This window comes from Pithys albifrons, chromosome 1 (assembly GCF_047495875.1).
Source record: "Pithys albifrons albifrons isolate INPA30051 chromosome 1, PitAlb_v1, whole genome shotgun sequence".
Taxonomy (NCBI): domain Eukaryota; kingdom Metazoa; phylum Chordata; class Aves; order Passeriformes; family Thamnophilidae; genus Pithys; species Pithys albifrons.
This window is the reverse complement of record NC_092458.1, coordinates 113,128,651-113,148,118: the sequence shown is the minus strand read 5'-3', so window position 1 is coordinate 113,148,118 and position 19,468 is coordinate 113,128,651. Positions and strand designations below refer to the sequence as shown.

The 19,468-nt window shown below is 46.5% G+C and overlaps 1 protein-coding gene across 6 annotated transcripts in view; it reads left to right on the top strand.

The window, feature by feature from the left end:
* The window catches only part of ILDR2 (immunoglobulin like domain containing receptor 2), a 42,024-nt gene extending 23,412 nt beyond the window's left edge, over nucleotides 1–18,612 (top strand). For 2 of the 6 annotated variants that reach the window (XM_071563925.1, XM_071563905.1), the window contains 6 exons: nucleotides 2,438–2,584; nucleotides 3,315–3,491; nucleotides 9,636–9,749; nucleotides 11,488–11,698; nucleotides 12,573–13,263; nucleotides 14,065–18,612. In XM_071563925.1, the coding sequence (XP_071420026.1) occupies nucleotides 2,438–2,584; nucleotides 3,315–3,491; nucleotides 9,636–9,749; nucleotides 11,488–11,698; nucleotides 12,573–13,263; nucleotides 14,065–14,100 (1,376 nt within the window). In that variant the 3' untranslated portion in view covers nucleotides 14,101–18,612. The other 4 variants (XM_071563915.1, XM_071563896.1, XM_071563932.1 and 1 more) reach the window with 3 other exon arrangements.
* The last annotated feature ends 856 nt before the right edge of the window (nucleotides 18,613–19,468 follow it).

The window sequence follows — 19,468 nt, the reverse complement described above, 5'->3', positions numbered from 1 at the left end:
TTACTGATAGCCTGTTCGTGCCCATTTATGTAAGACCTTTAATACCTGCTTTTCCTCCTGCATTTATCTTCCTAGCATATTTACAGGCAGCAGCTATGCCTGCCCTCAACCTTCTTTTTAATGGACAAACTCAGCTCCCCTGCTGCAAGGCAGGCTCTTGAGTCCCTTCCTCCCCTCAAGTCCTTCCTTTGCATCAGCTCCACCTTGAAAACATCTTTTCTTCTACAAAGATCACCAGAGCTGTATGGCATCAGTAACTTCAGATGAAGTTACATGGAGGGGAGACCTTGTGTGATGGCATTAATATTTCTTTAATGCTGTGGGGAATTCCTCCCTTATTGGGCATAGGATTACATTTTGCTATTTTTCGTGGCTATATTGCATAAGTGTTGACAGTTATCCTGTGATGGAATAGTATACTGGACTATTTCTCTTGTTTTTCAGTTGTTTTCAGCTAATTTTGTCCTGTTCAGAACGAAAATTGTTTTTAATCTTTGAACCTGTGACCTTGAAAGTATTGCTGCATACCTTGAAATTCAGGGTATTGCTGCATTTCTCATTCCTTATTGTAGGTCCAAGGACACATGTCCCAGTCTTCATCTTTACTGACAGTGCATCCCTACCATTTACTGTCAAGATACATTAACACAATCTTCTATTCTGTGTCAATGTAATTAATTAAAATATTAAGCAAGATCGTTTCTAGAACTGGCACTTGAGGAACTGTGTCAGTAATCTCTCAGCTCCTGCTTTTCCATTCATGAATCCTTCCCTTCTGCCATTTCCTTACTTGTTTAGCTGAATTTTTCTCAGCATGTAGTAAGTTCTCTGCAAAAAATTTATTCCACAGGGACTAAAATTAACTGCAAAGTTAAATGAAATTCATCTGTTTCAGCAAAAAAAGAAATAAAATATTCAAAAAAATAGAAAACATTTCACACTTCTGAAATGAAGTGTTTTGATTTGTAGATGCCAGATCTTTGACTGACATTTTTAAAAGAAAAATTTAAATTCTAGATTAAAAATGGCATTAAGAAAAGGGAAATGGTTTGTAAAAGAGTTAAGGAAAACTAAAGCAAAGCAAAGAATCATACTTTTGCTCAAACAGAATGCTGTGGAGGGATCAAAAATGACGCCTTCTTATTTTTGTGTTTTATTAAGAACTAGGAAAAAAATCTGTTTTGATCAGTCCAAATGGAACATTTTTCCTTGACTTTTCAGCTTAGTGACACAGGTGAGGGCTGCACTGTTTTTCCAGTGTGATTCTGTGTGCACATTGCAATCCTTACATCAATACTCCATCTTAAATAATAATGTACCAGGTGACCCCTTAGTGAACTCTGGACTTCTTTTGGAAACAGAGTCTGCTATTTTTCTCTGGGGTGGGGATAAACCCTCCCCCAGTGCAAAGCAGACCCATCACATCTTTACTTGGTTATTTTTACCATTTTTCCAAGGTGGATGGATAACCCCTGGAGTCTTTCTAGTGATCTGGCTTCTGGATGGGTTGGTGCATCTCTCTGAAATAAAACCAACTCTAGGCTTCCTATATTTTCAGAATCTTGAGATTTCTTGGTCCAGATGTGTTCACTGATGTTCCCTCAGTCTGTGGAATTCCCACGTGGCAGTAGGTGCAGCCCTGTGCATGCAATCCCCTGCAAAATGCAGAGTGTTCAGATGCACAACTGGGAGCTGCCCCAGCGGATTTCCCAGCAGCAAAGTCGAGAAACATTTCTTCCCTCCCCTTTCCCTTCCAACCCCATGCTGGTTTTGTGGACCAGCTTTTCTGTGCTTTCATTTGTAGGGGCTTGGCTCAGACATCATCTGAGGCTTCAGTGGGGGGAAAAGAATTGGTTGTTCAGTTTCCTGGCTGGCTGCAGCGCCTGAATAGGATGTTCATTCGGCACATTCAAAAGAATAATTGCATGTGTGGGCCTAGCTGGGAAGGGGCAGGCCTGGCTCATTTGCTGGGCTATTTATAGCAGGCTTTTCACCACCATTTGTCCCATTAAAACCAGAATGTGGATAGGGAACAAACACATAAGCAGGGCATGAACATGGCCAAGAAGAATGAGTCTTTGATGGGATCCATATGCTAATGGAGCACGTCTGTCCTGTGGCAGTCGTATGGGTCTGCTGAGGGGTGAAGGGTTTCTGTGCTGGGGAACTGGAGCTCCTGCCTCTGTGCTGCTTGTGTCTCAGCCAGCCAGAGGTGCTGCCAGGCCAGGCCATGTTTCTGTAGCTCCATTGCTCACTGTCATATGCCATTTTGACACAGAGGAGGACATAGTCCCAGATCCACAGGGAGCCAGTCCACGTCTGTTATTCACCTGTCTGTTTTGTCTCTGTGCCCTCCACTGGGAGGATGTTGCTGACATTCCCTTCTATAGCAGTGTGCAATCTTGTAAGTATGTTCTTTTCTCCCCTTGCTTTGCAGAGTGGGTCTTTGTGGGCCTGGTGATCCTGGGGGCATTCCTGTTCTTCCTCCTGGTGGGGATCTGCTGGTGCCAGTGCTGCCCACACAGTTGCTGCTGTTACGTCCGCTGCCCCTGCTGTCCAGAGTCCTGCTGCTGTCCCCGGGCACGTGAGTGACCCTCTGCAAGCCTGGTGCAAATCTTCTGCTGTACTGCTTCTGCTCCCTGGCAAAACAGGAGGAGAATCTGCTAATACTGCTTCCTTTGCCCTGAGCACTTCGCTTGGCTAAAGAACTAGTTCTTAGGGAATGAAGCATCTGACCTATTACTCAATGGTTGAGCGCTCAAAGTTAATTACAAATGTAATTCCCTGAGCCCTCCCTGCCTTGGCAGCTGTGCCTGCTTCTCCAAAGTGTCATGCTCCCATTCCAGAGTTGTTGTTGTGTCAGTGAATGTTGTGGGTCAGAGCTGAGAGTCCTGGGAGGTTTCCTCCTGGCAATGCAAAGCAGCTGCCCTCTACAACAGTGCAAAATCCTTGCAACCCAGCAAGGTTCCTGCTCAGGCTCAGTCAGATCTGTCAGGTTTCATGAGCCTCATCCCTGCTGCTTGAGTCATCAGTTGTTTTTAAATCTAAACTGCCACTGAATCATGGCAGTGGTAGTGGTGGCTGTAGTGTGTCTTTCTGGGCATCTTACAGTGCTCATCTGTGTGAATTTTTTAAACTTGCCCTCAGTGCCCTTTGAGGATTAGAAAATTTCAGTTTGGTCCTTTTTAATTCATTTGTCCAGTTGTCTCCTGCTGGGTTGTCACCAGTGTTGGTGATGTGCAGGTTTCAGCCACGTGCTGTATGGGTTGGTGGGGTCTGGTGTGACACTGACTCTTGTTCTTTTTCTTTTCCAGTGTATGTAGCAGGCAAAGCAGCCAAAGCTGGGTACCCTCCTCCAGTCCCAACCATGCCAGGTCCATACTACATCCCCAGTGTTCCAGTGGCTGGTGTCCCATCTCCTGCTGTGCTGATGGATAAGTCACACCCACCTCCCTTAGCCCCAAGTGACTCCGGTGGAGGAAGCCAGAATGGTAATTTGCAGTGCCAGGCACATTTAGTCTTCTTTATTGGGAGCAGGGCTGGGAAAAGGAAGAATGATTGTCACTGATGGAGTGGTGTGAACAGAAGGAACACAGAGAAACTGCACTTTGATCCTGTCTCTGATGATATTTGCATCCCTTAGGGCCACAGGGTCCAACTTTCCTGGTGCCATAGCACAGTGTCAGTTTGTGGATCCCCAGTTACCCCAGTGGGGAACGGGAGGCCAAGTGCCTGTACAGGACTCCTCTCATTACTGCTGCAGACATTTACTTCCAGAGGACAAAAGGATGAAGATGATTTCAGGAGAACAGAGGCAGTGGGCATTTTCCCTTAGCACTGATGTCTTCCAAGCTGGTTTCTCTTTGTAAACTGTTCTTCCTACCCTCTGTAGGGCACTGCTTGCCCTCTGGCAGCAGTTTTTGCTGCAGCATGTTTTACTGTCCCTGTGGCATTTTGGGCAAAGGAACCCCCTGTCTTGGTATTTCTGCCCAAGAGCATTTGGGGCTGGACCCCATCCTTTGCCTAACAGAAGTCAGTAGGTCACATTTTTGTTCAGCCTTTGCATTTGTGCAATGTGAGAGATGAAAGGCTTCTACCTAGAAAGGAGCTGTGAATCAGTGACAGACTTAGGCTGTCATTGTGATGACTCTGTCTCAGTGAGGGTCACTGCTGCTCCTTAGCCACGTGCATTTCAGGATCAGAGTGGCTGTCTAAATTCAAACAAACCACTGATCCAGCTACGTGTCTGATTTCAAAGCCCCACACTAATTATCAATTGTTGAATTTGCTCATGACAATGTGTTGATAAAATACATCTGAAAAGACAAGATTAATAGCATAATCAATTAATTAATCTTTTTGAACAACCCTACACATCCTTCTGCTGCCCCGGTCAGTATATTAACCTTTCTGGAATTATAGAAAGTGTTTTCCTTTAACACTCATACTTTATTTTGCCACTGAAATCAAAAGAGTTCTGGAATAGAGCACTTTGAAATAGGAAATAAATCAATCATTGATCCAAAGCAGAACATGTCTGATTCAAAAACCTTTGTCAGAAAATGATGAATGACACCACAGTGCTTAATGTTTTTTCTCCTGTGAAAAATGTCACTGCATGTAGTGTGGTGTTGGCTGTGGGAACTCCAGGGATTTTTTTAAGAGTCAGATCACAGCCCCAGTCTTGTCTCTGCGAGCAGAGCACAAGTGCAGAATGAAAACCTGTGGATGTGTTTGGTAGCCACATAGAACAGCTCTTAAATTTGCATAATCCTTACACAGAAAGATGCATTTATTACATAATCAAAATCAGGTGTCTGGACTCAATCTCTCACATCAGGACTTGACATGAAATACTGTGTGTTGAAAATAAAAACATCATGGCAGAATTCTAACCTCTGTGGCAGAACAACAGAGGTTCTTTTTTTTTATTTTTGATTAACTTATTTTGCAAGAATGTGGATAAAGCCTTAGTGTTAGGTCATGCACCTCTTGTTCAAGGTGTTCCGTGAACTGTGGAGCTAAAGAAGGTTTATAGCCTGTATCCTGTTCCTTTTCTCTGGAGTTTCTCCACAGTGCCAGAATATCTCCTAATGACAGACTGTAGAAGAGAAAACTATGTGGCTTTGCCAAGCTACTTATTTGTTAGTTGGCCAGACAGCAAGCTAAACAAATCAGGTAATGGTTGAGTTTATAACAGGGAAGGAGCAGTAATTAAGATCTCTGTGTCATCCACACAGCCTCGTGTCTTTGAGACTTCAACCTTTCTGTCAAGTCTGTTCAAAAAAACAGGGTCAGAATTGCAGGGAACAGAGGGTGGAGGATTCTGTAATCCTTCCTGCCAGGCTGAGAACACCAGCCTTTGCCCTAGGTAGATTCTGTGCTTATAAATGACCCCTGTGAGGGGATCTAGTGAGCAAACTCAGGCATGAGGATATTTAGAAAATCATGTTTCAGGTTACATAAAAGCCATGTGACAAAGCTCTAATTTCAACCTAAGAACTCCATCCTAAACTTAGGGCTGAATTGGGAAAAAAAAATCCCCAAACTTTTAGCTTGCTTATTTAGAAGAGTGTTGGCAACACAGAAGTTATGCTCTATTTTAAATGTAGTGGTTACCTGGAGACTCTTGCATATATCCCTTGAACTCTGCACACAGGGAAGCTTTTGGTCCTAGAGCTGGACTCCAGACCTTTCACATGGAAAGTGTATAAGGGTGAGACATCATTTACTTCCTAAACATACTCGTCTGAAAAAAACAGTAGTGCTGTCCTTTCTGGGGAGGGAAACGGCTTACAGTTTTGGCTGCCTTGGTTCCACCCACAGAAGAATAAAAATAGTGTCTAGTTAAACACAAACATTAGAAATTTATGAACTGTTCAGGAGAAGAAAATATGGTCTCACGGGGAAGAATGTTCTATTCCCTTTGACTTCAGTGAATGGTTCTGGACATGTGGTCAGCATCTCTGCATCTTTATTTCCTTATAATTAAGACGGGCCTAAAATTATTCAGACCTGATTAAAGGATGATGGCAATTTAGACATGAAGAAGGCTGTGAGGAGGAAGCAATAATATCTTTGGTTCTCGGATGAAGGAATAATGAAGAGATTTAATAAGTTGAGCATTTCATATCATTATGAGAGGTATTTAATAAATAAACATAGGAACAAAATATGCTTCATCTGTAATGGAAAATACTTTTTATGAGCAGTTCACAGTCCTCTTTGCAGATTTAAATCCAAAATTAATTTCTAGATGCTTGCAGAATTAACCAAGAAATTCATTTGGCTTTTGATACACAGCTGCAATAGCAAGTGAAGTGTGAAGCTAGCATGAAGCCTGGCTAACTCTCCATCAGTTCCAGGAGCTATAGATGTTGCCCAAATAGATACTTGGCACAGCTTCAGTGTGAGTAGTGGCTCTGGGGACACAGTCTGGAAGCTGCCTGTCCAAGTTCCCCATAGGTTATTAGTAGGTCAGAGTCATTTCCAGCTGATGGTTGTTCGCTGGGCTGTGTATGAATGAGGTGGCAGGTTAGCTGAGCTCCTGGGAGAGACATTAGAAGGAAGAATAGTGAGAGATCTCTTTCCTGGCAAGGTACCAGGCAGGGCCAGCTGTGATGGTGAGGTGCAGAATTTGCCTTGCTGCTTGTGCAGTGCAGCAGGAGCCATCACTTCTGAGGCCAGTCAGTGCAGCCCCTTGTCATAGAATCGTTTGGGTTGGAAAAGGCCTCTGAGATCATCAAGTCCAACCCTTGGTCCAACTCCAGTGCCTTTACCAGATCATGGCACTCAGGGCCATGGCCAAGCTCAGTTTCAAAACCTCCAGGGATGGGGAATCCACCCCCTCTCTGGGCAGCCCATTCCAATGCCTGAGCACTCTCTCTGCAAAGAAGTTTTTTCTCATCTCCAACTTCAATTTCCCCTCGCAGAGCTTGAGCCCATTGTGCCCCCTTGTCCTGTTGCTGAGTGCTTGGGAGAAGAGACCAACCCCCACCTGGCTAGAACTTCCCTTCAGGCAGTTCTAGACAGTGCTGAGGTCCCCTCTGAGCCTCCTCTTCTCCAGGCTAAACACCCCCAGCTCCCTCAGCCTCTCCCCACAGCACTTGTGCTCCAGTCCCTTCGCCAGCCTTGTTGCTCTTCTCTGGCCCTGCTCCAGCCCCTCAATCTCTTTCCTGAACTGAGGGGCCCAGAACTGAACACAACACTCAAGGTGTGGCCTCCCCAAGGCAGAGTCCAGGGGAAGGGTCACTGCCCTGGGCCTGCTGGCCACGCTAGTTTGGATCCAGGCCAGGATCCCCTTGGCCTTCTTGGCCACCTGGGCACACTGTTGGCTCCTGTTGAGCTTCCTGTCCCTCAGTCCCCCCAGGTCCCTTTCTGCCTGGCTGCTCTCCAGCCACTCTGTGCCCTGCCTGTAGCAGCAGCCTCACGTGGGGAGACGTGTTGTGCTCTCATTTTGGAAGGCAGAGGCAGGGTTCCTTCCCAGGGTTCAGTATGTCACTGCATGCATTTGCAGCCATTGTGCACACACTCCTGGGGATAATAAAGCACAGCAAAACTCCAGAATGCTGTCAGCTAAGCTAACTGGAGCCACATTAAAAGAAGGATCCTCATAGACCCAGACTGTGTTTTTGCCTCCAATACCTTTCCCCAGTGTAGACACATAAGGTAATATTTCAAGATGTAGTCACTTACCGTACGTGTGCACAGTCAAAACCCACAGTAAAGCACTTTTCTCCTGAAGCAATTTGTGGGATTATGACAGGAATGGTTCTACCCTTTTCTATGGCACAGCCATTTCTGAAGCAGAGCATGGTTATTTCACAATGCACAGACACAGCTGTGCAGGACAGAAGGTGCCTAAGAATACCTGTGCCAAGTCCTTGCTCAGCCCACACAGTGCATGGTATGAGACGTACTACTGAACCCATATGTTAGTAGCTTGATACACTGTGGTGAGGGATAAAACAGAAAGAACAGGTTGACTCAAAACCATTGTCCAAGTATTTAAGTTGTTCCACCAGGGAAGCACTCATGCACCACTGCATTGTTCACACAAGGGAACATATTAACCCCATGCAAGGCAGACAGATTCCATTTTGTAGTGTTAAGTGAATTGTCTTTATGACAGTCATAGAATCATAGAATCACAGAATCAGTTGGGTTGGAAGAGACCTCCGAGATCATCAAGTCCAACCTTAATCCCTTAATCCAACCCCACTTTGATTACCAGATCATGGCACTCAGTGCCATGTCCAGTCTCACCTTAAAAACCTCCAGGGTTGAAGAATCCACTTCCTCCCTGGGCAGGCCATTCCAATGCCTGATCGCTCTCTCTGTAGAGAACTTCTTCCTAATATCCAGCCTAAACCTCCCCTGGCAGAGCTTAAGCCCATGCCCTCTTGTCCTACTGTTGGTTGCCTGAGAGAAGAGACCGATCCCCACTTGGCTACAATATCCTTTCAGGTAGTTGTAGAGAGTGATAAGATCTCCCCTGAGCCTCCTCTTCTCCAGGCTAAACACCCCCAGCTCCCTCAGCCTTTACTTGTGCTCAAGTCCTTTCACCAGTCCTGTAATGAGACTGAATTTGAGGGTTGTAGTCCTCTTTTGTACCTAGACCTGAGTTTCTGTCAAGCCTGAAATAGCCCCAGGCTGAGATCCGTCTTAAATAATCTGCTGTAAAAGCCTTACTTACTTCAGAGCCCAGACAGGTGGGGTTCAATGCTTGCTGACTGTAGACCTGTCTTTAGGTAGTCAGGCTGTTCATAGCTGTTGTTCGCAGGTAAGGTGTGCATCGAGCCAGCCTGCTAGAGTTAGAGCTGCTGTGGCTCCAGGTGTTTAGGGATTTTTCTATACACAGGAATGTGGAAAAGCTAAAAAAGCTGTCCAGACTTCTCTTGTAAATGGAGTAATCCCAGGAGTCAAGCATTTAATGTGTGTGTAAGGCATACCTTTTCTGTAAAGTGAAGCATGTGAGGAATGCCAGAGCAGGCAGTTTCACAGCTACCAGTGACCTGACTGGCCTCATCTTAGGATTGGGTATAAATCTCAAAGCAGTGTGATGTCCTCTGTGGGATTTGGTGTTTCCTACTGTATTCTCTGGAGGCTCTACTGCCACAACCTGAGTGAGCAGAATTCAAGGGGATGGGAGGGTGGAGTGGTCCTGCAGAGTGACAGCTCCCAAATGCTCAGCCACCTGCTTCTCCTGCAGACTGGGAGCTTACAGCCCCCGCTGCATAGAGGAAGCCTCATCTTCTGGGACTGCTTCTCCCGTACCATGACGAATCCTTTCCGTAGTGCTGAGGCAGGAGAACAGAGTTCTGCTTTCCTCTCTGCCATCATCTGTGGGAGTTGGAATCACAGTGGCAGTGACACTACTTGATGCATCAGGCTGTAGAAATCAGGCATTTCCAAACCGTTTTTGCTGTTAGTGCAGACTTTCAAAAGGGTGCAACTGCTACAACTTCACATCCCACATTTTAGATGAATTTCTTCTGAAGCAGGGACTGACTCAGTCTGTTGTGACGCAGCCTACCTGCCTGCAGACAGAGCTCAACTGTAGCAGCAATGTTGTTGGAAAGTCTTATTCTTAAATGTGCTTCCCTCTCGTGCTTTTTTTTTTGTCTCCTTAGCAGTGCGCAAAGGGTACAGGATCCAGACCGACAAGGACAGGGACTCCATGAAGGTGCTGTACTATGTTGAGAAAGAACTGGCTCAATTTGACCCATCCAGGAGGATGCGAGAACGATGTAAGAAACAAGCATGGCTTGATTTTTTTTTTACCCACTGACCAGAAAAAGACTGTAGGTTCATAGTTCAGAGTTGGCTGGCTTTGCCTCAGGGTCAGCCTGTAGGATGTGATGTCTGGGATATGGTAAATGTGGCAGATAAATCTAGATTTTAGGTATCTACAGGTACATTCTGATTTTAAAGATCTGGTGCTTACCTAATCATTCTTAATTAGAACAGACAAAATGAGGGATACCAAAAAGATCATGAAAACTGTGCACTCAGATAATTAAACTTTTGGATCATCAACATCTGAAAAGCCAAGTCCCTACTCATGCCTTCTGCAGCCTGTGGTGTGATGATAGCTGAGATATTGTTTTCACAATTTCTATACATTTTACAGCATGGTGTCTGTAAATTCACAGCATGACAAAATAGGAGAGCAATGGTTTTATTGAGAGCAAGTTTTGTGGGCTGCAGTGACCACCGTGTGGTTTGAAGGATGCAGAAGTTTGTTTGGAGTGGCTGTTGCCCTGCAGAAGGAGCAGGGACTACAGGAAGCATTCAAGAAGGCAGAAGATCCTCAGATTTTCTGACACTGGTCACCATGAGATCACAGGTGGTACATGCATCAGTATTGACAGCTTGGCAGTCGGAACAGGTGAAGGGTAGGAGTGTGGTGAACAGAGACATGGTGCAGTGTGTGGAACTGCTCACAGTCTTCACGCAACCTCTTGCAAGCTATATTCCCCTAGATAAGGGCTGAGGCTGTGCTCATGGGTGTCAGAATACCAATCTCAGTGAGGATCTTTCCACATTCAGAGGCAGAAATGCAGTGGTAGGACAAGGTGTGCGTGTGAGGAGGGTTTTCAGTACTGCCCTTTGTGCTGTGGCTGTTGTGTGCAGAGGATAGCAGCAGGTTGGGGGCTCAGTTCCTCTGGGCAGCACACAGAGCTAACCCATGTTAAGTACTGGTAGAGGCTCATTTAAACCAGACAATGTGGGACCCTGCAAATCAGTGAAGGTGAGGGCTTTAGGGATTGACACCACATCAAAGCTCTGTACAGATTAGGCATAACGAACAAATTATATATACTTCTAACTAAAACAGTCATTGCTGAGCACACTGTCTTCTCCACCCACAAAATTTACTATAAAAAGACCTCTGCAGATTGGTATGTCAGGCCTCCAGATGTCAGTGTGTTTGATGGAGTAGAGACTGACAGTGATTCAGACAGACTAATACTTTTCTCTTACTCTTTTTTTGAGGGGGTTGCTTTTGTTTTAGCTGGGCAAGTCAGGCCAAATCCAGAGCCAGCCTGTCTCACACCAGGAAAAGGGGAGGTGGCACAACTGCTGTGATGTGATGATGTCCCACCACGCTCAGTGCCCACCTCCCAAGGCACAGAGCTCACACGTGTTACTGAAGCAGGGCTGAGGGGGATTTCTGCAACACAGGAACCTCATGCCATTTGTGATACCCTTAGGATATCCCTGGCTGTCAGCTACAGGTTTGGAAGATCTTTAGGTGTAACAGCAGCTCTTGTGTCCAGAGGGAGCCCCAGCAGTCCTGGGCAGGATCATTCAAGGGTTTGGAGGCCTTGGATTCCATTTTGATTGTTTTCTAACAGAGGGCAGCTCAGCTTTTCTGCTGAGAAAGCTGCAGCTGGGCACAACACAGCCTGTTCCTCTGCTCCCCTCTCACACATGCTGCCAGGTGATGCCCATCTCATTTCCTTTCTGCAACCCTCCCTGCAGATAACAACACCGTGTCTGAACTGAGCTCCTTGCATGAGGAGGACCTGAACTACCGCCAGCCCTACCGCCAGGCACGGAGGAAGCCGCTGCCTCCCGCGGGGGACCTGGATGGGGACGCGGAATACTGGGCGGGAGTCATCGGTGGGGGCAGCACCTCCAGGTCACAGGCTGTTTCTGAGTACAGAGATGAGCGGGACAGTTACTGGCACAGGTGAGGAATTGCCATGTTGGGAGGCAGCTATATCTGGCAAAGTGGTAAAGAAAGGAGAAGGGACAGATGGACTGGTAGCTCTTCTCCATTTCCTGCTGCTCTGGTTCTGCTTGGCAGGAGAGAGGGGTTAGAAATAGGAAATCTGGACATGTCATTAGATGAGGTCAGAATGAATCTGATTCCTGCAAGCCTGCTGCCTACCCAGGTGGGTAAAGCTAGGTACCAGCCCCATTCACAATGGGATATAAAAGTGAGATTAATAGGGAACCAAGCCATCCTTCCCAAAGTGGGAAGGTAGGTACAAATCTGTCTCTTCAGATTTGCACCTGATTCCTCCAGCACTTGCTTTATTAGTAGTCACACCCTGGTGCTTTGGTGCAGCAAGACTTAAAGGACTGGCACTCTGGTACCTACAATAGAGATAGCACATCCTTCCTGCACGTACCAGCATTCCAGTCTCCCAAAAGTGATGGCAGGGATTTCCTTCAGTACTGGGCTGTTGTGGCAGTTTACTGCTTTAAAATTGCCCTGCTATGAGCTTCTTGGGTTTTCCCAGCAGGAAATATGTTTACAAGCTCGGGCCAAGAAGAAGCAAGTCCAGCCCTGCCTGCTGGAGGTCAAGGGAGGTGCACTCGGGGGTTAATCTCGGGTACATTAGACATACAGAGCCTGAGCTATCTGCACGAAGTTTCCATTACAGTCAGCAGAGAGAACCCAGGGTTTCAAGGATGTGATACATCTCTTCCTACAGAAGGTGATGACAACAATTCAGATGATCCAGAAGTGCCTGTTTCCCTCCATTGTCTGTGCAGGCGGCTGAGGCAATGAGCACAGCTGTGTCCTGCCCTCTAACTCTACCTCTTCCCTCCTCCAGCCAGCAGAGATCCAAGTCCGAGATGCTGTCCCGTAAGAGTTTCTCGGTGGGAGTGCCGGCTGTGTCCATGGACGAGCTGGCAGCCTTTGCAGAGTCCTACAGCCAGCGGCCCCGGCGGGCAGACAGCCAGGAGACGCGGCGCTTCGAGAGGTCCGAGTCGCACAGCGGCCGCAGCGGGGGGCTGCCCCACCAGGACAGCTCCATGGAGGAGTACTACTCCAAACGCAGCAGAGGCAACCGGGAGCCCCTGACGGACTCTGATCGGGGCTGGTCGTACAGCCCACCCCGCAGACGGGCCCATGAGGAGAAGCACCTTCCCAGGCTGGTGAGCCGGACACCCGGAGGGAGCCAGAAATATGACCACTCCTACCTCAGCAGCGTCTTGGAGAGGAAATCCCGGAGCTACGATGAGAGCGGTGACCATTGTGCCACCCCCTCGAAGCTGAGCTCGCAGCCCAGCCAGAGAGGAGGGGGAACATACTATGCCTGGTCACCGCCCTCCACCTACAAAGCCGAGAAGTCACAGCAGCAGCCGCAGCAGCCGCCGTCGTCTCAAGAGGAGGATGAGGAGGAGGACAGCCTGCCCCCGTACAGCGAGAGGGAGCTGAGCCGGGGCCCCTCGTACAGGGCCAGGGAACAGGCCTACCTCAATGCCTCTGACAAGAAGAGGAAAAAGGACCCCAAGAAAACAGTGAGGCCATGTCTGGTGGTCCTGGTCCAAATAGGCTGAGCGGAGAGTCACCGGGCAGGGGTTACTAAGCAGGGTTGATGGGCCAAGGGGGTTTTCCAAGAGGGTAGAGCTTGGAGTCTGGGTGTGACTCACCATGGAAAGGGGGAAGTCACTGTGGGTGTAGGAGGCCAGAATGGAGAATAGCTCTTACACAGGACTTCATAATGGAGGGGAAAGCCAGGTGTGCCTGGGACTAGGGAGGTAAGGGATATCTTTGGCTTCTGTAGCCTGGTGATCCACAATAGTGGGAGTTTTTCTGGAGCTGAGAAGGATTGTGGTAAGGCTTACAGGATTTGCTTTGGCATTGATCCTTGCTAAGGAAGAGCTGAGAGGCTCTTTTTCTTCAGACTGGGACAGGGCTGGTAGCAAGGTATGGTGTATGAGATGTCTTTCTGAAAGGGGCAAGATGACAGACTCCTGTGGGTGTGTGCCCATGGGCTTGTGCAGGGGTCATCTATGCCAAAGGCATTCCTCACCCAGGCTACCAACAAGTGCAAAACATCTGCCACAGTCCAGGCTAGTGGGGATTGATGAGTTCGTGCTTGGTGGGGAAGGAGATCTGACTGAAGTCTGTTCCATGAGGGAGACCTTGTCACTAGATCAGCTTGGCTGTCAGGCCTGAGGTTAAGTGGCATATGTAAGAGAGGAAGGGATTGTGAGTGGACAAAGCTGTTGCTGTTTTGTTGTGTCTCCGTCAAAACGTTGTCTGTCTCTTTATTCCATGGGTGATTTCCCGTTGACTTCAATCTTCTCTCTTCTCAGAATGATTTCCCAACGAGGATGTCCCTTGTGGTTTGAAGTTGTGGACATGTCATGTTGATGGTCTGGATATCATGAGGTGACTGCAGTGAAGATACAGAGCAACAAGCAAGACTCTGTGAACTTTTGCAGCCATCAGCCATGGACTGTTTCAGTTGTTTTGTTTCATCAGGGGAGCAGAGGCTTTTGTAAGAGACAGACTCCCATGAACAGAGGGATCTCAGAGGCTCTGGGAATGTGCCAGGAAAATGAGGCCAGGGCACAGTTTTCCAGTGCCCTCCATTCTGCACTGGAAGGCAGCCACATCCCTACTGTCCCTGGAGCCCTCCTTGCAGCCCTGAACTACAAGTGAGGATGCCTTTGTACCTCCTGCCCTGTTTCATGTGCAAAGGGAGGCCTGTGTGCTTACCTCTTGGTCTCTGCCTCCTCAGTTCTCTGGATCAAAATTGTCTCCATACTTAGAGCCTTTTCTGTGCCTCCCCATGCTGGGAGGAGGACTTGTTCTTACAGGCTGCCTCCAGCTGGTCGGGCCCTGAGTGAGAAAGAAAAGTTACATCCTTTCAGACACTGTAGGAGAAGGACTGGTTAGGTGTTAACTTTGATAAGGGCTGAATGGAGAAAGACAATTATGAGCTGCTTTGTTCAATATTTAGTTCTGTTCATTGTGTGATGAGAGTTGCAGGTGAGATTGATGTATTGTTTTGAAAGTGGGTCAAAGTAGCTTTTATTGTGATGAGAGCATGATGTGTTTTCCCCCTGTCCACAGCTGTGTTTTGTTTTGATGCAGTTGCATTTCCTTGCAGCTGAGCTATGACCCTGTAGAGCTTGAAGCCGGAGTACCAGCTCCACTGTATCATAAGCAGTGCTCTGGCCTTGCTGGTGCTCTGCTTCCAGCACCACATCTCTGCATAATGAGTGGCCTTTTTGCTTTAAACAAGCAAAAAGGGGACAGTCTCAGTGAGAAGGCAGCTGCAGACCTTCATGCCATGCTACTGCTATCACTCCGTTCTGGGAATTGTTTCCAGACACTGAAGAGAGCAGGAACAGCAGTGGGAAAAGAATTAGCACTGTGGATGGACACAAGCTTTGAAGGTCGCCCTTTTCACTAAAAACCATTTCATTCACCTTGGTTGGGATGTTGTCTCAGGAATAGCAGAATTCAGAAGTGAGTGCTTCACACCATTTGGAAGCCCAGCATTCTTTTTTTCTTTGGGTATTATGCAGTCATTTATTTAGCTGCCAAAATAATCATGTGAAGGAAGATGATGGAAACATTTCAGGGTCCAGTATTATGCCTAGAAACAACTTGGTGCCCCGTTGTGTTATGGACATTGTCAGCCTCTGAAATGACATCTTTGTTGTTACTCTGGGAATTTAGGAAACTGTCTGGCCTCAGGTGCTGATACTGGTAGTACTGTTTTGAACACAAGGTGTATTAACATCACTGCAGTTCTCTATAAAAAGTGTTAGATTGATTTCTGTAATACTCCTTTGGCAGATCAGTTCACCCACCAGGAATGCTCAGGGGAGAGGAAGAATAATCTCCATAGATCTGATGACATCTGATCATATGAGAAGGTGAATTGGTGAAAAGGTGAGAAGAATCTCCCACACTCCTCTAGTGATGACTGTAGTTATGGAAATCCTAGTCCTGAGTCTTCCTGGCAGAGAAGGATTAGCTTGCAGGGAATACTGTCATGGTATCACAGAATTTTGTCCAGGAAGTAGCTGAAAGACCATCCAGTTCCAACCCTCTGCCATGGACAGGGACATCTTTCACTATATCAGGTTGCTTAATGCCCTTTCCAACTGGACCTTGAACACTTCCAGTGATAGGACATCTGTGGCTTCTTTGGACAACCTGTTCCAGTGTCTCCCCCAGATAGTAAAGAATTTCTTCATTGTATCTAATCTAAAATTACCCTCTTTTAGTTGGAAGTCAATGTCCCTCTCTATTGAGGATAAAAAGTCTCTCTCCAGCTCTCTTGTAGGGCCCCTTCAGGTACTGGGAGGCTGCTATAAGGTCTCCCTGGAGCCTCCTCTTCTCCAGGCTGATGAACCCCGACTCTCTCAACCTGTCTTCATAGAAGAGGTGTCCAACCGCTCTGACCATTTTTGTCTCCCTCTTCTGGACCTTCTGTGACAGGTCCATGTCTTTGTGCTGGTGGCCCCAGAGTTGAACACAGTACCCTGTGTGGGGTCTCTGGACCTGCTCTGACAGGTCCATGTCTTTGTGCTGGTGGCCCCAGAGTTGAACACAGTACTCTGTGTGGGGTCTCAAGAGAATGGAGTAGAGGGAAATTCGACTCCCTTGACCTGCTGGTTACTCTTCTGATGCAGCCCAGGGTGTGGTTGGCGTTCTGGGCTGTGAGCACAGATGGCTGGCTTGTGTCCAGTCTTCATCTACCACCATAAAATCATAAAATCATAAAATGGTTTGGGTTGGAAGGGACCTCTAAGATCATCCAGTTCCCAAAGTCCTCCTTGGGGCTCTCAGTGCATTCATGTCCCACTGTAGATACCAGGGGTTGCCCAGACTCAGGTGTAGCACCTTGCACTTGGTTGTGTTGAACCTTGTGAGGTTCTCAGGGGCACACTCCTCAAGCCTGTCAGGGTCCCTCTGGATGGCATCCCTTTGCTCCAGTGAATCCGTGGCACCACTCACCTTGGTGTTGCCTACAAACCTGCTGAGGGTGCACTGGGTCCCACTGTGTGTCATTAATGAAGACACTGAACAGTAAGTCTTACAAAGACCTTTGAGGGACATAATTTTTACTTATTTCCATTTGGACAGCAAGCTGTTGACTGCAGCTCTTTAGATGGTGCCATCCAAGTAATTCCTTATCCATCAAAGAGTCCATCCATCAAATCCATCTCTTTCCAATTTTGTGTGGGACTGTGTCAAAGGCCTTATAGAAGTCAAGGTAGATGACATCAGATACACTTTCCTTATCCACCAATGCAGTCACTCCATCATAGAAGGCCTCCAAGTAAGCAGGTGTGATTTGCCCTTGGTGAATCCATGCTGGCTGTCTCTAATCACTTCTGTGCCATCCATACACCTTGACATACCTTCCAGGAGGATCTGTTCTGTGATCCTAGAGGTGAGGCTGATGGGTCAGTAGTTCCTAAGGTCTTTTTTTACCCCTTTTGGAAACAACTATGTTTCCCTTTTACCAGTCACAAGGAACCCAACTGCCTGACTGCTGTGACTTTTCACATAGGAAGAGCAGCTTGGCAACTACATCTACTTGTATTATGGTTGGAGAGACTAAATCTTAAATATTCTCATCTCTTCTCATCCCTAATTTGTGTTCCTGGACAAATCCTAGTAAGATTGACAAGAAGCAAGGAGGTGGCTGCCCTCTAAGATCTCTGAGGCCTTGAGAAGTTTACAGAACTACACTACATGCTGTTTTAAATTAACATTTCATCCCTGACATGTAATGATCCTGGCATGTTGATGTTTTGGTAGTCTGAAAACCTTGGGAAAACCCCTGTGCCATGAATTTCAAGGGAGCTTAGGCAGCTATCCTTTCCATCAGACCATCCAGAACTCCAGTTTACACAGAAGTTTTAAAGTGCATCTGCAACAATTACTGTGTCAGAAAGGGGCCAAAACTGATCTTACAGTCTCTGAATACTCTTATCTTTTAAATCGTGCAGAAAGCCTGAGCATCACAATCTCCTCATTTCAGTTATGTTCTGTCCCTTATCTCAGTCACTGCAGTTTATTTGATCAAACCCTCAGGAATGAGTTGTGTGTATTAAAAATGCAAGCCTTCCCCTCATTTCTTGGAGTCAGTGTTGTTTGCTCAGTGCTGGTACTTTCTGTACACTATGTGTAAGAAGTTGCCGTTTGTTTATCTAGCTTATAAATAAGTAGTTGCAAGCTAATTCTTTTAAGAAAACTGTTTTAATTATACAAACAGCTGTTTGGAAGAACTCCCCCACATCTCTTGAACCCAAGTAGCTGGAAAAGTATTGAAGATTTTATAAGCAGTGATTCTACAAGTTTACCAGACAGTAAGAATTTCAGTCTCAAAAAGAAAAAAAAAAAAGAAAAAAAGCAGGTCTTAATTCCCTGAAGTCAGATCTGGGTAGCACCCATCAGCTGGCACCACCTTGCTCTGAAATAAAAGATCTCCCATCTCCCCATAGAAATCTGAAGGTATTTTCATGATTTTCTTTTACTGATGGTGTCTGTCCTCAGGCCATCTTTATTTTTCCCAATGGAAATGTGTCTGCAGCAGCAAATGGACCAAACCAAGAAGCGAGGGGTGATGTAGATTATTTGTACAGCTGCACAACCCTAATGACCCATGACTTTTCAACAGGGGAGCAGGAGGCCAGAGGCTGATGGAGAGCCTGAGAGGAGCCTTGTGCTTCAGGAGAGAAGTAATGGTTTGTGTCTGCACCATCTTTCAGAACACCTGCAGAATGCTGGCACTGGAAAATAACGAGCCTGGTTATTATGTGGTCTTAAATTATAAGTGTTCCAGTTACCAATTTTTATTGCTGGCGTAAAATTAAAATCCTTTTCATACCGGGTATGGATGTCTGGGTCATGTCAAGGACATATAGAGAGTTTTGTGATCTTAAAATCATCACATCCCAACAGTGGCTTGCTTAGAGGACAACTGAGATGATGAGTGAATCCTGTAAAAATAAAAGAGCCCTGAGAGCAACAGCAGGATCAAGCATCAGTGCTGTAAAAAAAAAGTGATCTTGGCTACTGAAAAAGAAGTTTTAAATGGAATGGGAAAATAAATACCAGTGGTAATGACTTCTCATCAATCCCATTATTCTTTTAAAGCACATTGTAAAAGTTCCAGTGGGTGGCTTCAATGTGAATATTCTCAGAACACTCCATTTCCACTGAAATGGAAAATTAGCAAAACTAGCTCTTTGAATATTTAAAATTTTTGTGAAACTCCAACATTTATATCCTGAAACAGTCAGCCAGAATTATTCAGGTCTTTGTGCTGGTATATAATACAGGGGATTGCCTTCCTGACCTTTTTCAGGTGTGCAGCACCAGTTCACCTGCAACATGAGACAAGTTTTGCAGTCACCACTTCTACATGCCACTCCAGAGCTACCTTAAACTGGCCAGGTAACTTTGTGTGTAAAGAAAGTATTGGGCACTGTAAGATAGAAGTGGCCTTTTGCAGGAAAGAGGAGTTTCAGAGCATTTTTTGGGGGGAGTGTCAGGAGGGTTAACCACACATAGATGTGACTACTGGGCTGTGACCAGCTTTCTCCAATAACAGTGATCTGATGTTGCACACAAGAGCTTTCCTTGGTCAAGTTGCTTTTACAGGTCTTGAGCAAAGTAACTGTGAACTCTACATACTCTGGAAGAGGACTCTCTCTCTTCAGTACCAAGGTTCCTCCCAAAGCTGCT